Below are 17,500 nucleotides of genomic sequence, written 5' to 3'. Positions count from 1 at the left end.
TTCTTGTTCAGCTGAATGAAAATGGTTAATTTACTAGATTATAGAACTGAAACGATTATAGAACCTTACCAGATGCTTCATATGTAGAACCTTAAAGGGTTCCATCAGTGCTTCATATGTAGAAAATTAAAGGGTTCCGTCAGTCGCTTCATATGTAGAACCTTAAAGGGTTCCGTCAGCGCTTCATATGTAGAACCTTAAAGGGTTCCGTCAGTCGCTTCATATGTAGAACCTTAAAGGGTTCCGTCAGCGCTTCATATGTAGAACCTTAAAGGGTTCCATCAGTGCTTCATATGTAGAACAGAACCTTAAAGGGTTCCATCAGCGCTTCATATGTAGAACCTTAAAGGGTTCCGTCAGCGCTTCATATGTAGAAGCTTAAAGGGTTCCATCAGACGCTTCATATATAGAACCTTAAAGGGTTCCATCAGCGCTTCATATGTAGAACCTTAAAGGGTTCCGTCAGCGCTTCATATGTAGAAGCTTAAAGGGTTCCATCAGACGCTTCATATATAGAACCTTAAAGGGTTCCATCAGCGCTTCATATGTAGAAGCTTAAAGGGTTCCATCAGACGCTTCATATATAGAAGCTTAAAGGGTTCCATCAGCGCTTCATATGTAGAAGCTTAAAGGGTTCCATCAGACGCTTCATATGTAGAACCTTAAAGGGTTCCATCAGCGCTTCATATGTAGAACCTTAAAGGGTTCCATCAGACGCTTCATATATAGAACCTTAAAGGGTTCCATCAGCGCTTCATATGTAGAAGCTTAAAGGGTTCCATCAGACGCTTCATATATAGAACCTTAAAGGGTTCCATCAGCGCTTCATATGTAGAAGCTTAAAGGGTTCCATCAGACGCTTCATATATAGAACCTTAAAGGGCTCCATCAGACGCTTCATATATAGAACCTTAAAGGGTTCCATCAGCGCTTCATATGTAGAAGCTTAAAGGGTTCCATTTGGCGCTTCATATGTAGAACCTTAAAGGGTTCCATCAGTGCTTCATATGTAGAACCTTAAAGGGTTCCATCAGCGCTTCATATGTAGAACCTTAAAGGGTTCCATTTGGCGCTTCATATGTAGAACCTTAAAGGGTTCCGTCAGTCGCTTCATATGTAGAACCTTAAAGGGTTCCATCAGCGCTTCATATGTAGAACCTTAAAGGGTTCCGTCAGTCGCTTCATATGTAGAACCTTTAAGGGTTCCATCAGCGCTTCATATGTAGAACCTTAAAGGGTTCCATCAGTGCTTCATATGTAGAACCTTAAAGGGTTCCATCAGCGCTTCATATGTAGAACCTTAAAGGGTTCCATTAGGCGCTTCATATGTAGAACCTTAAAGGGTTCCATTAGGCGCTTCATATGTAGAACCTTAAAGGGTTCCATTAGGCGCTTCATATGTAGAACCTTAAAGGGTTCCATTAGGCGCTTCATATGTAGAACCTTAAAGGGTTCCATTAGGCGCTTCATATGTAGAACCTTAAAGGGCTCCGTCAGTACTTCATATGTAGAACCTTAAAGGGTTCCATTAGGCGCTTCATATGTAGAACCTTAAAGGGTTCCATCAGTTGCTTCATATGTAGAACCTTAAAGGGTTCCATCAGTTGCTTCATATGTAGAACCTTAAAGGGTTCCATCAGTGCTTCATATGTAGAACCTTAAAGGGTTCCATTAGGCGCTTCATATGTAGAACCTTAAAGGGTTCCATTAGGCGCTTCACATGTAGAACCTTAAAGGGTTCCATCAGCGCTTCATATTTAGAACCTTAAAGGGTTCCATCAGTGCTTCATATGTAGAACCTTAAAGGGTTCCGTCAGTCGCTTCATATGTAGAACCTTAAAGGGTTCCATTAGGCGCTTCATATGTAGAACCTTAAAGGGTTCCATTAGGCGCTTCACATGTAGAACCTTAAAAGGTTTCCATCAGCGCTTTATATGTAGAACCTTAAAGGGTTCCATTAGGGCTTCATTTGTAGAACCTTAAAGGGTTCCATTAGGCGCTTCATATGTAGAACCTTAAAGGGCTCCGTCAGTGCTTCATATGAAGAACCTTAAAGGGTTCCGTCAGCGCTTCATATGTAGAACCTTAAAGGGTTCCATCAGGCGCTTCATATGTAGAACCTTAAAGGGTTCCATTAGGCGCTTCATATGTAGAACCTTAAAGGGTTCCATCAGCGCTTCATATGTAGAACCTTAAAGGGTTCCATTAGGCGCTTCATATGTAGAACCTTAAAGGGTTCCGTCAGTGCTTCATATGTAGAACCTTAAAGGGTTCCATCAGTGCTTCATATATAGAACCTTAAAGGGTTCCATCAGCGCTTCATATGTAGAACCTTAAAGGGCTCCATCAGCGCTTCATATGTAGAACCATAAAGGGCTCCATCAGTGCTTCATATGTAGAACCTTAAAGGGCTCCATGAGCGCTTCATATGTAGAACCTTAAAGGGCTCCATCAGCGCTTCATATGTAGAACCTTAAAGGGCTCCATCAGTGCTTCATATGTAGAACCTTAAAGGGCTCCATCAGCGCTTCATATGTAGAACCATAAAGGGCTCCATCAGTGCTTCATATGTAGAACCTTAAAGGGCTCCATCAGTGCTTCATATGTAGAACCTTAAAGGGCTCCATCAGCGCTTCATATGTAGAACCTTAAAGGGCTCCATCAGCGCTTCATATGTAGAACCTTAAAGGGCTCCATCAGCGCTTCATATGTAGAACCTTAAAGGGCTCCATCAGTGCTTCATATGTAGAACCTTAAAGGACTCCATCAGCGCTTCATATGTAGAACCTTAAAGGGCTCCATCAGCGCTTCATATGTAGAACCTTAAAGGGCTCCATCAGCGCTTCATATGTAGAACCTTAAAGGGCTCCATCAGCGCTTCATATGTAGAACCTTAAAGGGCTCCATCAGCGCTTCATATGTAGAACCATAAAGGGCTCCATCAGTGCTTCATATGTAGAACCATAAAGGGCTCCATCAGTGCTTCATATGTAGAACCTTAAAGGGTTCCATCAGGCGCTTCATATGTAGAACCTTAAAGGGTTCCATCAGGCGCTTCATATATAGAACCTTAAAGGGTTCCATCAGTCGCTTCATATGTAGAACCTTAAAGGGTTCCATCAGTGCTTCATATGTAGAACCTTAAAGGGTTCCATCAGTGCTTCATATGTAGAACCTTAAAGGGCTCCATCAGTGCTTCATATGTAGAACCTTAAAGGGCTCCATCAGCGCTTCATATGTAGAACCTTAAAGGGCTCCATCAGCGCTTCATATGTAGAACCATAAAGGGCTCCATCAGTGCTTCATATGTAGAACCATAAAGGGCTCCATCAGCGCTTCATATGTAGAACCTTAAAGGGCTCCATCAGTGCTTCATATGTAGAACCTTAAAGGGCTCCATCAGTGCTTCATATGTAGAACCATAAAGGGCTCCATCAGCGCTTCATATGTAGAACCATAAAGGGCTCCATCAGCGCTTCATATGTAGAACCATAAAGGGCTCCATCAGCGCTTCATATGTAGAACCTTAAAGGGTTCCATCAGCGCTTCATATGTAGAACCATAAAGGGTTCCATCTGCGCTTCATATGTAGAACCTTAAAGGGTTCCATCAGCGCTTCATATGTAGAACCATAAAGGGTTCCATCAGTGCTTCATATGTAGAACCTTAAAGGGTTCCATCAGGCCCTTCATATGTAGAACCTTAAAGGGTTCCATCAGGCCCTTCATATATAGAACCTTAAAGGGTTCCATCTGCGCTTCATATGTAGAACCTTAAAGGGTTCCATCAGCGCTTCATATGTAGAACCTTAAAGGGTTCCATCAGCGCTTCATATGTAGAACCATAAAGGGCTCCATCAGCGCTTCATATGTAGAACCTTAAAGGGCTCCATCAGCGCTTCATATGTAGAACCATAAAGGGTTCCATCTGCGCTTCATATGTAGAACCTTAAAGGGTTCCATCAGCGCTTCATATGTAGAACCATAAAGGGTTCCATCTGCGCTTCATATGTAGAACCTTAAAGGGTTCCATCAGGCCCTTCATATGTAGAACCTTAAAGGGTTCCATCAGGCCCTTCATATGTAGAACCTTAAAGGGCTCCATCAGCGCTTCATATATAGAACCTTAAAGGGTTCCATCAGTCGCTTCATATATAGAACCTTAAAGGGTTCCATCAGGCGCTTCATATGTAGAACCTTAAAGGGTTCCATCAGGCGCTTCATATGTAGAACCTTAAAGGGTTCCGTCAGTCGCTTCATATATAGAACCTTAAAGGGTTCCATCAGGCGCTTCATTTGTAGAACCTTAAAGGGTTCCATCAGTCGCTTCATATATAGAACCTTAAAGGGTTCCATCAGGCGCTTCATATGTAGAACCTTAAAGGGTTCCATCAGGCGCTTCATATGTAGAACCTTAAAGGGTTCCATCAGTCGCTTCATATATAGAACCTTAAAGGGTTCCATCAGGCGCTTCATTTGTAGAACCATAAAGGGTTCCATCAGGCGCTTCATATGTAGAACCTTAAAGGGTTCCATCAGATGCTTCATATGTAGAACCTTAAAGGGTTCCATCAGTTGCTTCATATGTAGAACCTTAAAGGGTTCCATCAGATGCTTCATATGTAGAACCTTAAAGGGTTCCATCAGATGCTTCATATGTAGAACCTTAAAGGGTTCCATCAGGCGCTTCATTTGTAGAACCATAAAGGGTTCCATCAGGCGCTTTATATGTAGAACCTTAAAGGGTTCCATCAGTTGCTTCATATGTAGAACCTTAAAGGGTTCCATCAGTTGCTTCATATGTAGAACCTTAAAGGGTTCCATCAGTTGCTTCATATGTAGAACCTTAAAGGGCTCCATCAGCGCTTCATATGTAGAACCTTAAAGGGTTCCATCAGGCGCTTCATTTGTAGAACCTTAAAGGGCTCCATCAGCGCTTCATATGTAGAACCATAAAGGGTTCCATCAGGCGCTTCATTTGTAGAACCATAAAGGGTTCCATCAGGCGCTTCATTTGTAGAACCTTAAAGGGCTCCATCAGTTGCTTCATATGTAGAACCTTAAAGGGTTTTTGCCAGAGCGGCTGTACAGCCGAATCAAATTTTGTTGCATTATTTTCCTGTTTAACACAGCGCGCTAAAAAGCGCTATATAAATAAAGGTGACTTGACTAGAACCTTTTTGGCATTAAGGTTCTTTAAAATGGAGTCCAGAACTGAACCTTTTTTCTAAGAGTGCATGAGCAAAATGTAACGCATATTTTACGCATTAACATGCGGTCATCATTTACACACCCTCATGTTAAAACCGACTTTCTTTTCTGGAACATAAAAGGAGATGTTCTGAAGAGCACTGATGACTAAATGACATTGATTTTCATTGCATTGGAGCTTTTTCGTCGTTTAGGATGATATTCTACAAAACGTGTTTTACAGTAAAATACATAAATAAAGGTGGTCTTTCATTTCCGTCTTCTGATTGATCAATCAAGCATCGGAGCATCTGAACACGACATCCTGTCTGTTGGCTTCAGGAAGGAATTTACAGCAGCTGTCATTAAACTCACAGGGATGCCATTAAAACGAGAGCTCGTCGTCACGATGTCTCTCCACCTTCCCCCTCCAACCACGCAACCTGAAACTGCGGCCATGAAGAGGTGTCATTATATCCCACTGGCCACACATAATGACAGAGCACATAAAAGACAGGACACAAAGAGAGAGACGGACACATCTCACTGAACAATGACCTCCCCTCCTCCTCCTCCTCTGACCATCTGCATTTCCTCTTCCTCTCGAGGAAATGAGGATTTTATCACGGACCGTCTGATCAGGGTTTGCGAAACCCGTTGCGATGGCCTTGGGTTTACGAGATCAGCAGTGTAATCTTTCCAAGGCTTTTCTATTATGCAAATGCTCTTAATGTCATGATGTGACTCATTTCAGAATATATTTACATTACATTTGACAATGCATTTATCATTACGTTGTCCATTATTTTCTTCTGAATAATATGCAGTCGCTGTGCAATTTATTTTGCATGCATGTTACACTGCAAAAAATGCTTTTCTTACTTAGTATTTTTGTCTTGTTTTCAGTCCAAATATCTAAAAAATCTTACATTAAGAAGCATTTACTAGACGAGCAAAAGTTGTCTTGTTTTGGGGGAAAATAACTCTAAGGTTTAAAATAAGCACAATAATCTGCCAATGGGGTAAGCAAAATAATCTTGTTTTCTGTTTGAATTAAGATTATTTTGCTTACCCCATTAGCAGATTATTTTGCTTATTTTAAACCTTAATTGTGAGTTATTTCCCCCCAAAACAAGAAAATAATTTTTATTTGGCAAGTAAATGCTTCTTGTTTTGAGAATTTTTAGATGTTTGGACAAGAAACAAGACAAAAATACTAAGTAAGAAAACCATTTTGTGCAGTGCAATTGCATATGTGGATGCGTGACACACCTAATGTCCACCATTTGCTCTTCATTTACATGCACTTTTAATGCACAAGATGTATGAAATTGCGCAATGCAATTCAATAAAAAATATAGCTGCAAGCAGCAACACCAGGGCCAAGCGCAACAGAAGCAAACAAGGAAGATAGCAGCAGACCAACGAAAAAAATGAGTGAAGACAATTTTAAGCAAAGATGTTAAAACCCCACATTATAACATTGAGTTGAATAGAGCCAATGTCATATTTTGTTTAATTATAGCGCCACCAAGAGGCACAATCCTACCATTTTTTGTATGTGTCCACGGAGTGAGCCTATACATGTGTGTGTCAATTTTGGTGAAAATATCTAATTTCGTTATAGACATTTAGGTAAAAAAAACACGTTAAAAAATGACTGACACCTGACTTTGATTGGGTTTTACTCCCCCTTACTATCAATATTTTGACATTCGGACATAAGTTATTACCTATCGACCTATGTTTCTGAACTTCTGGCGCTGGTTTCGTCTCGATCGGACTACCGGTTTCAAAGATATCAGCTAACGTTTTTTAAGCGCTAAATTACAACGCTGAGACAAAAAAAGGAACTCCCATGAAAATAAGTCAACCACACCCAAAGTTATAAGCATTTGAACAAATAAATTCTCCACTAGGTGGCGCTGTTTCGAAACTTCTCAGGCTCCTTCGGGGCATCGTGCTGATGACCCATACCTAGTTTCGTAACAATCCGTTCATGTGTTCATAAAATACAGCATTTAAGTACATCATTCATAATGGCCGACAGCCAAAATGGCCGATATGGTGATTCAATGACGCCCCAAATCTAACGAGACTACTTTTATGATTTTTTGACAAACGGTTTAGAAGTTATAAGCAAAAACAGCCATTTTCCGTATCTCTGCACCAGTAGGTGGCGCTGCCCCGAAACGCTGCATGTTGCCTCAGGTCATGCTTGTGGTGACATGTACCAAGTTTGGTTTGAATATAATAAAGCGTTGCGGAGATATAGCCTTAAGTGTGTTTTCGCAACCGCTACTTAAAATTTGTTCGCGGGTTTATCGAAAACGATTTGACAAATCGACTTGAATTCCATAACGTTTTGTCGGCACCGCCTGAAGATGATCTGGTTCAATTTTTGTGAAAATCGGAGCAACGGCCTAGGAGGAGTTCAAAAAAGTAGGTTTATCGGAAAATTCAAAATGGCGGGAATTAAAAGAATTAATTAACGAGAATTTTGTCTCTATCCCTTATGGTTCAAAAGTTATTCGCATAAACATGAGTGAAACTTTGGACAGGTGGTGGCGCTAGAGGGATTGTTTTAGAGACTCCAAAATTGGTGTGGTTAATCATGGGCCAGTCCTCTATCTGTGTGCCAAATTTTATAACTTTCCTGCAAACGGTTCTATGGGCTGCCATAGACTCCAATGGCGGAATAATAATAAGAAATCTAACGGTTTCAATAGGAGCCTTCGGTGCTAGGCCCCTAAACACTGCATCGTAGGACTTTGTATCATCCACTAGTGTCTCTCTCGGCTGTCAGGATTGTCCATTTCCACACTGCGGTTCTATATTGGGAAAGGAGAATGGATGCCTCTATAAATAAGCAGCTCCAGCCCTTTAATCACATCAGAGGCTCTTCAAGCTCTTGACAGATCGCCTGAATCACAGCAAGACATCAACAGATTTACATTCAGTCCACAGCCCATCTGAAATCAAACTCGATTTACTGTCCGTTCAATATTCAATGTTTCTGTGATCGATTCATCAGTGCATGTTATTCTGAAGAACATCATGACATTAAAGGCGCCTGCACACTTGAAAAAAAGAGTGCAAGATGCATTCTGGGACTGTGGAAAGCTCAGGTTTCCACATTTTAGCTGCATGTCACTTTCACAAAACCTTGAGACGCAGCATTCCCATTAAAATCAATACATTTTGGAGGAGACGTGCATTATGTTGCAGATCACTGTACCCAAAGCAACTTGAAATCTACCCAAAGAAACTTAAAATCCACCCAAAGCAACTTAAATTGTATACAAAGCAACTTCAAATCCCCCCAAAGCAACTTAAAATCCACCCAAAGCAACTTCAAATCTACCCAAAGACACTAAAATTGTATCCAAAGCAACTTCAAATCTACCCAAAGAAACTAAAATTGTATCCAAAGCAACTTAAAATCTACCCAAAGCAACTTAAAATCCACCCAAAGCAACTTAAAATCCACCCAAAGCAACTTAAAATCCACCCAAAGCAACTTAAAATCTACCCAAAGAAACTTAAATTGTATCCAAAGCAACTTCAAATCTACCCAAAGCAACTTAAAATCTACCCAAAGCAACTTAAAATCTACCCAAAGCAACTTAAAATCTACCCAAAGAAACTTAAAATCTACCCAAAGAAACTTAAAATCTACCCAAAGCAACTTAAAATCTACCCAAAGAAACTTAAAATCTACCCAAAGCAACTTAAAATCTACCCAAAGAAACTTAAAATCTACCCAAAGCAACTTAAAATGTATCCAAAGCAACTTCAAATCTACCCAAAGAAACTAAAATTGTACCCAAAGCAACTTAAAATCCACCCAAAGCAACTTAAATTGTACCCAAAGCAACTTCAAATCTACCCAAAGAAACTAAAATTGTACCCAAAGCAACTTAAAATCCACCCAAAGAAACTTAAATTGTACCCAAAGCAACTTCAAATCTACCCAAAGAAACTAAAATTGTACCCAAAGCAACTTAAAATCCACCCAAAGAAACTAAAATTGTACCCAAAGCAACTTAAAATCCACCCAAAGAAACTTAAATTGTACCCAAAGCAACTTCAAATCTACCCAAAGAAACTTACATTGTACCCAAAACAACTTAAATTGTATCCAAAGCAACTTCAATCTACCCAAAGAAACTAAAATTGTAGCTTCACAATTTGTCTTCAAGCTCTTGACAGATCGCCTGAATCACAGCAAGACGTCAACAGATTTACATTCATACATTACAATCAAACTCGATTTACTGTCCGTTATATATTCAATGTTTCTGTGATCGATTCATCAGTGCATGTTCTTTACTTGGAAGCGAAATGATTGCAAATGGCATTGCATGATGACATTAAAGGCGCCTGCACCCTTGAAAAAAAGAGTGCAAGATGCATTCTGGGACTGTGGAAAGCTCAGGTTTCCACATTTTAGCTGCATGTCACTTTCACAAAACCTTGAGACACAGCATTCCCATTAAAATCAATACATTTTGGAGGAGACGTGCATTATGTTGCAGATCACTGTACCCAAAGCAACTTGAAATCTACCCAAAGCAACTTAAAATCCACCCAAAGCAACTTAAATTGTATCCAAAGCAACTTCAAATCTACCCAAAGCAACTTAAAATCCACCCAAAGCAACTTAAAATCTACCCAAATAAACTTAAAATCTACCCAAAGCAACTTAAAATCCACCCAAAGCAACTTAAAATCTACCCAAATAAACTTAAAATCTACCCAAAGCAACTTAAAATCTACCCAAAGAAACTTAAAATCCACCCAAAGCAACTTCAAATCTACCCAAAGAAACTTAAAATGTACCCAAAGCAACTTAAAATGTATCCAAAGCAACTTCAAATCTACCCAAAGACACTAAAATTGTATCCAAAGCAACTTCAAATCTACCCAAAGAAACTAAAATTGTATCCAAAGCAACTTAAAATCCACCCAAAGCAACTTAAAATCTACCCAAATAAACTTAAAATCTACCCAAAGCAACTTAAAATCTACCCAAAGAAACTTAAAATCTACCCAAAGCAACTTAAAATCTACCCAAAGAAACTTAAATTGTATCCAAAGCAACTTAAAATCTACCCAAAGAAACTTAAAATCTACCCAAAGCAACTTCAAATCTACCCAAAGCAACTTAAAATCCACCCTCCACCCAAAGCAACTTAAAATCTACCCAAAGCAACTTCAAATCTACCCAAAGAAACTTAAAATCTACCCAAAGCAACTTCAAATCTACCCAAAGCAACTTAAAATCTACCCAAAGCAACTTCAAATCTACCCAAAGAAACTTAAAATCTACCCAAAGCAACTTAAAATGTATCCAAAGCAACTTAAAATCTACCCAAAGAAACTTAAAATGTACCCAAAGCAACTTAAATTGTACCCAAAGCAATTTCAAATGTCTCCAAAGCAACTTCAAATGTATCCAAAGAGCTCTGGGACTGTGGAAAGCTCAGGTTTCCACATTTTAGCTGCATGTCACTTTCACAAAACCTTGAGACGCAGCATTCCCATTAAAATCAATACATTTTGACGTGCATTATGTTGCAGATCAGGCCTCCAGCGCTGCGGCTACTGTGTGATCCGCAACACGCGAGCACAAACACTCCCACGTGTGAACTGACAAAATTGGGCCAAATGTCTCTTTACACAGTCTGGACTCCGGCCAAAGTCGACTCAGCGCTTGGCAGGAGCGTGAGAGAACAAATAAGTCAAGCGAAGTGTCCGGCTCTGTGCCAGCGGATCGGCGCAGATGTTTCTCCTCAGGGAGAACCTGCAGACCACAAACACTCAGAGACGCGTGCAGAAAGGTGTGAAGAGGACGAAAGAGAGGAATCATGACATCAAACCCTCTTCCTAAACCTTCAGCCGCTGCTCAAACACACACCGGCTCATTCACTGCTGAACACACACCGAGGCAGAATTACTGAGAGTTGCAAACAGCAGAAATGTTACAAAAGCTTGAACTTTGACTATTATGACGTCATGTACAATCAACCAATTCGGTTTAATATATTATTACTGATAATAGTTCATATTTAGTGCTAACATTACTGCATTTAACAGATCATTTCAAATTAACACATTGTTCTGACACATCGTGAATGCACTTGAAAAATACAAATATCTAGACATTCTTAGAAATCTAGACACATTTACTGGAGAAGCAAAATTATGTTTTTTTTTTGCTAAAAAATGTATTGAAATTTAGCACGTTTTTGTAGATGAAAGAGGAAGCCAAAGCTATTTGAATGTTTTTAACCCGAAGCAACTTACATTTTACCCAGAGTAACTTCAAATCAACCCAAAGAAACTTAAAATTGTACCCAAAGCAACTTATAATCCATCCAAAGAAACTAAAATCTACCCAAAAAAACTTAAATTGTACCCAAAGAAACTTAAATTGTACCCAAAGAAACTTAAATTGTACCCAAAGAAACTTAAATTATACCCAAAGAAACTTAAATTGTACCCAAAGAAACTTAAAACCTACCCAAAGCAATTTATAATCTATCCAAAGAAACTTAAAATGTAGCCAAAGCAATTTATAATCTATCCAAAGAAACTTAAAATCTACCCAAAGCAATTTATAATCTATCCAAAGAAACTTAAAATGTACCCAAAGAAACTTAAAATCTACCCAAAGCAATTTATAATCTATCCAAAGAAACTAAAATCTACCCAAAGCAACTTAAAATCTATCCAAAGAAACTTAAAATCTACCCAAAGCAATTTATAATCTATCCAAAGAAACTTAAAATCTACCCAAAGCAATTTATAATATATCCAAAGCAACTTAAAATGTACTCAAAGAAACTTAAAATCTACCCAAAGCAATTTATAATCTATCCAAAGAAACTAAAATCTACCCAAAGCAACTTAAAATCTATCCAAAGAAACTAAAATCTACCCAAAGCAATTTATAATCTACCCAAAGAAACTAAAATCTACCCAAAGCAGCTTAAAATCTATCCAAAGAAACTAAAATCTACCCAAAGCAACTTAAAATCTACCCAAAGAAACAAGAATCTACCCAAAGCAATTTATAATCTATCCAAAGAAACTTAAAATCTACCCAAAGAAACTTACATTGTACCCAAAACAACTTAAAATCTACCCAAAGCAATTTATAATCTACCCAAAGCAACTTAAAATCTACCCAAAGAAACTTACAATGTACCCAAAGAAACTTAAAATCTACCCAAAGCAACTTAAAATCTATCCAAAGAAACTAAAATCTACCCAAAGCAACTTAAAATCTATCCAAAGAAACTAAAATCTACCCAAAGAAACAAGAATCTACCCAAAGCAATTTATAATCTATCCAAAGAAACTTACATTGTACCCAAAACAACTTAAAATCTACCCAAAGTAATTTAAATTTTTACACTTAAGTGAGTTTGTGCTTCAAACACTGGGTCAGAAAAACGTATTTTCAAAGGGAAAACCGATTATTTTTCTGACTCCATTGGCAGACGTTTGCTCGTTTTAAGCACAAACCATCCAGTTTTCAATATACAAGCCTTCTCCAGTAAATAAATGTTTAGGTGTTTGTGCTGGAAAACAGCTCGAGCTCTCTTACCACCTTAAAAGTATCGTCGTAGCTCCAATCCGCTTGGCCATTGGGAGAGGATGCGGATGGCTGTCCGGCGGGCGAGAGGTCGTCCTCGGGCTCCTGCTTGACCCTGACGGCGGGCGATGGGGCTCTTCTGGCGGCCCCGGGGTCCGGGAAGCTGGCGATGGGGCGTCCGGGGAGATGAACGGCTCCCTGCTGCAGTGCCAGCGTCTGCTTCCTGAGAAACTCCAGCCCGCTCGCCGGCCTATCGTCCTCCTCGCTGCCTTCATCGCCCTCCATCATCTCATCATCATCATCATCCTCGTCCGAGTCCCGGCCTCGCTCCTCCTCCTCCTCGCTCTGATTGGACCCCAGGGACAGCTGCCCGCTGCTCATGAAGCCGGCTCCAGAAGCCCGAGCCGCCGCCATGATGGCCTGCTGAGCCGCCACCTGCTGCGCGTACATGATATGAGCTTCGCGCAGACGCCGCTCCTTGTGCTCCATCTCCAGACGCGCCTGCTGCTGCCGCTGCAGCTGCTCCATCATGGCCTCCAGCTTCAGGCCGCCCGCCAAACCGGCCTCCTGAGGACACACGGAGATGAAGAAGACATCAAACACTCAGATTACAGCATGCACTAAACATTCCCATGATTTAAGCTGCACGTGTTTTGTCAACATGTTATGGGGCGAGTTCGCAGAATCTCACCTTCATTGATCATGTGCATTTTTGTTTTGCAAACATTAACGTTTGGCAGTTGTTGCAAATTCTGCCGATGTCAGCAAGTTCCCTCATAATGAGATTTAGGCTAATAATTCGATCAAAAGTTGTATCCAAAGAAACTAAAATTGTACCTAAAGAAACTAAAATTGTGCCTAAAGAAACTAAAATTGTACCTAAAGAAACTTAAATTGTACCCAAAGAAACTTAAATTGTACCCAAAGAAACTAAAATCTACCCAAAGAAACTTAAATTGTACCCAAAGAAACTTAAATTGTATCCAAAGCAACTTAAAATCTACCCAAAGCAACTTAAAATCCACCCAAAGCAACTTAAAATCCACCCAAAGCAACTTAAAATCTTAGAAAGAAAAGTTTCTTTGGGTACAATTTAAGTTGCTTTGGGTACAATTTAAGTTTCTTTGGGTAGATTTTAAGTTTCTTTGGATACAATTTAAGTTTCTTTGGGTACAATTTAAGTTTCTTTGGGTACAATTTAAGTTGCTTTTCATACAATTTAAGTTTATTTAGGTAGAATTATTCTTTGGACAATTCAAGTTTCTTTGGGTAGATTTTAAGTTTCTTTGGATACAATTTGTGTCCAAAGAAACTTAAATTGTATCCAAAGAAACTTAAACTGTACCCAAAGAAACTTAAATTGTACCCAAAGAAACTTAAATTGTATGAAAAGCAACTTAATTAAAGTTTATTTGGGTAGATTTGAAGTTTCTTTGGATACAATTTAAGTTGCTTTTCATACAATTTAAGTTTCTTTGGGTAGATTTTAAGTTTCTTTGGGTACAATTTAAGTTGCTTTTCATACAATTTAAGTTTCTTTGGGTAGATTTTAAGTTTCTTTGGATACAATTTGTGTCCAAAGAAACTTAAATTGTACCCAAAGAAACTTAAATTGTATGAAAAGCAACTTAATTAAAGTTTATTTGGGTAGATTTGAAGTTTCTTTGGGTACAATTTAAGTTTCTTTGGGTACAATTTAAGTTTCTTTGGGTACAATTTAAGTTGCTTTTCATACAATTTAAGTTTCTTTAGGTAGAATTATTCTTTGGACAATTCAAGTTTCTTTGGGTAGATTTTAAGTTTCTTTGGATACAATTTGTGTCCAAAGAAACTTAAATTGTATCCAAAGAAACTTAAACTGTACCCAAAGAAACTTAAATTGTACCCAAAGAAACTTAAATTGTACCCAAAGAAACTTAACCTGTACCCAAAGAAACTTAAATTGTACCTAAAGAAACTTAAAATCTACCCAAAGAAACTTAAATTGTGCCTAAAGAAACTAAAATTGTACCCAAAGAAACTTTAATTGTGTCCAAAGAAACTTAAATTCTACCCAAAGAAACTAAAATTGTACCTAAAGAAACTTAAATTGTACCCAAAGAAACTTAAAATGTACCCAAAGAAACTTAAATTGTACCCAAAGAAACTTAAAATCAAATTTATGCAATTAAGCTCAAAAACAAAGTTTAAAGGGTAAAGTTTAGTCTATTGATGGTTAAAGACATTCAAATGGAGACGGTCAAACTTGTGTGCATCATTTGTGCTGTGCATTGTGTAATGGTGGTAAAATAACCACAATACTTAGAGAATAGGCAGAATAATGCAAATCGCATGTAAACGGGAGTGAAGAGGTTTGCTCGTGCATGTAAATATCTTACTGCGATTAATTCTGATTTGTGTAAATAATCACATTTTTGGTGCACATGCAAACATAGTCAACGCAAGAATTACAATGCTCTGCATGAATTTTTCTGATACACATCATGAGTCCTGCATCTCACGGGTATGTCTGTGGCAATAGCCAACAATACGTTGTATGGGTCAAAATTATCCACAAAAATCATAATGCATATCAAATGTATGATTAGTAGAAATATGCATTGCTACGGACTTCACCTGGATAACTTTTCGGGGTCTTTTCTGACCCCATAGGACGTTTGCTGCTAGCCTTCGCTGATTCAGTTAAACCATGAGCAAAAATTACTAGATTTTTTGTTTTAATTGGTAAAACTTTTCTCCTGCGTCCTATTCTTCCATTATCCAGAGCTGCGCCCTCTACAGTTCATGCGGGAATTTGCATTTTATTAGGCTTATTTATTTGAGGCTTATTATTTTAATTTTGGTATGAAGAGGTATTCACATTTGCACAAAAATATAACTTTTTTTGTTATAAAAACAAAACAAAACAAGCCCAGTCCAGTTGAGAAAAAGTAACGCAAAGGTAACGCAACACATTACTTTTCTTAAAAAGTAACTAAGTAACTCATTTAGTTACTTTTTTATGGGAGTAATGCAAAATATTGTAATGCATTACTTTTCAAAGTAACTTGTAAATTGTACCCAAAGAAACTTAAAATGTATCCAAAGAAACTTAAATTGTATCCAAAGAAACTAAAATTTTACCTAAAGAAACTTAAACTGTACCCAAAGAAACTTAAACTGTACCCAAAGAAACTTAAATTGTACCCAAAGAAACTTAAAATGTATCCAAAGAAACTTAAATTGTATCCAAAGAAACTACAATTTTACCTAAAGAAACTTAAATTGTACCCAAAGAAACTTAAACTGTACCCAAAGAAACTTAAACTGTACCCAAAGAAACTTAAAATGTATCCAAAGAAAATTAAACTGTACCCAAAGAAACTTAAACTGTACCTAAAGAAACTTATATTGTACCTAAAGAAACTAAAATTGTTCCTAAAGAAACTAAAATTGTACCCTAAAAAAACTTAAACTGCACCCTAAAGAAACTTAAAGTGTACCCAAAGAAACTTAAAATGCACCCAAAGCAACTTAAAATGTACCCAAAGAAACTTAAACTGTACCCAAAGCAACTTAAAATGCACCCAAAGCAACTTAAAATGCACCCAAAGCAACTTAAAATGTACCCAAAGAAACTTAAACTGTACCCAAAGAAACTTAAACTGTACCCAAATAAACTTAAAATACACCCAAAGCAACTTAAAATGCACCCAAAGCAACTTAAAATGTACCCAAAGCAACTTAAAATGCACCCAAAGCAACTTAAAATGTACCCAAAGCAACTTAAAATGTACCCAAAGCAACTTAAAATGTACCCAAAGCAACTTAAAATGTACCCAAAGCAACTTAAAATGCACCCAAAGCAACTTAAAATGTACCCAAAGCAACTTAAAATGTACCCAAAGCAACTTAAAATGTACCCAAAGCAACTTAAAATGCACCCAAAGCAACTTAAAATGTACCAAAGCAACTTAAAATGTACCCAAAGAAACTTAAATTGTACCCAAAAGAAAGAGGTCTTCACATTTGCACAAAAATATAACTTTTTTTGTTACGCAAAAGTAACGTAACGCATTACTTTTCCTAAAAAGTAACTAAGTAACTCAGTTACTTTTTATGGGAGTAATGCTAAATATTGTAATGCATTACTTTTCAAAGTAACTTTCCCCAACACAGAACACACATACAGAAATGAAGCGCACACTTCCAACAATGCATAAAACATCCACAATGCTAAATGATCATGCTCACACACACACACACACACACACACACACACACACACACACACACACACACACACACACACACACACACACACACACACACACGTTATTGCTTGTTATTGCTGTTCAGTTCATTGCATTTTGATGTTCATGTTGTGTATTTTTTACTCAATATGTAATATAACTTTATTTCTGTTCATTTCTGTTCTGTTACATTTAGTAACTGAAGTGTAGATTAAATTTGTAGAATTATAAGAAAATCTGATGTTGGAAATAAATGATAAACTCTAATGACTTCTCATGTTCAGGTTTGATTGTAATCATGATGTAAAAAATATTTTTTTAGTACAAAAAAATGCTAAACTTTGACAAAATTAATTGTGATTGTGATTTCATAACATTTAGATATGAATCCAACTGAAAAATACTTGTGAAAAGACTAGTGAAAAGACGTTTACTGTTTTTTTTTTTTTTTTTAATTGTATTTTCCAAAAGATGGG

General features: G+C 37.9%; 1 protein-coding gene across 3 annotated transcripts in view; it reads right to left on the bottom strand.

Annotated features, from left to right (window-relative positions):
* Positions 1 to 17,500, bottom strand: part of LOC307131860 (AT-rich interactive domain-containing protein 3B) — a 116,550-nt gene that overhangs the window by 95,871 nt on the left and 3,179 nt on the right. For 2 of the 3 annotated variants that reach the window (XM_079825848.1, XM_079825846.1), the window contains exon 2: positions 12,805 to 13,359. In XM_079825848.1, coding sequence (XP_079681974.1) covers positions 12,805 to 13,359 — 555 coding nt within the window. The remainder of the gene's footprint in view (positions 1 to 12,804; positions 13,360 to 17,500) is intronic. The other variant, XM_079825847.1, reaches the window with a different exon arrangement.

Source organism: Gobio gobio (assembly GCF_949357685.1).
Source record: "Gobio gobio genome assembly, chromosome: 9".
Lineage (NCBI taxonomy): Eukaryota > Metazoa > Chordata > Actinopteri > Cypriniformes > Gobionidae > Gobio > Gobio gobio.
The sequence above is the reverse complement of the archived record's forward strand: the minus strand, read 5'-3'. Positions and strand labels throughout refer to the sequence as shown.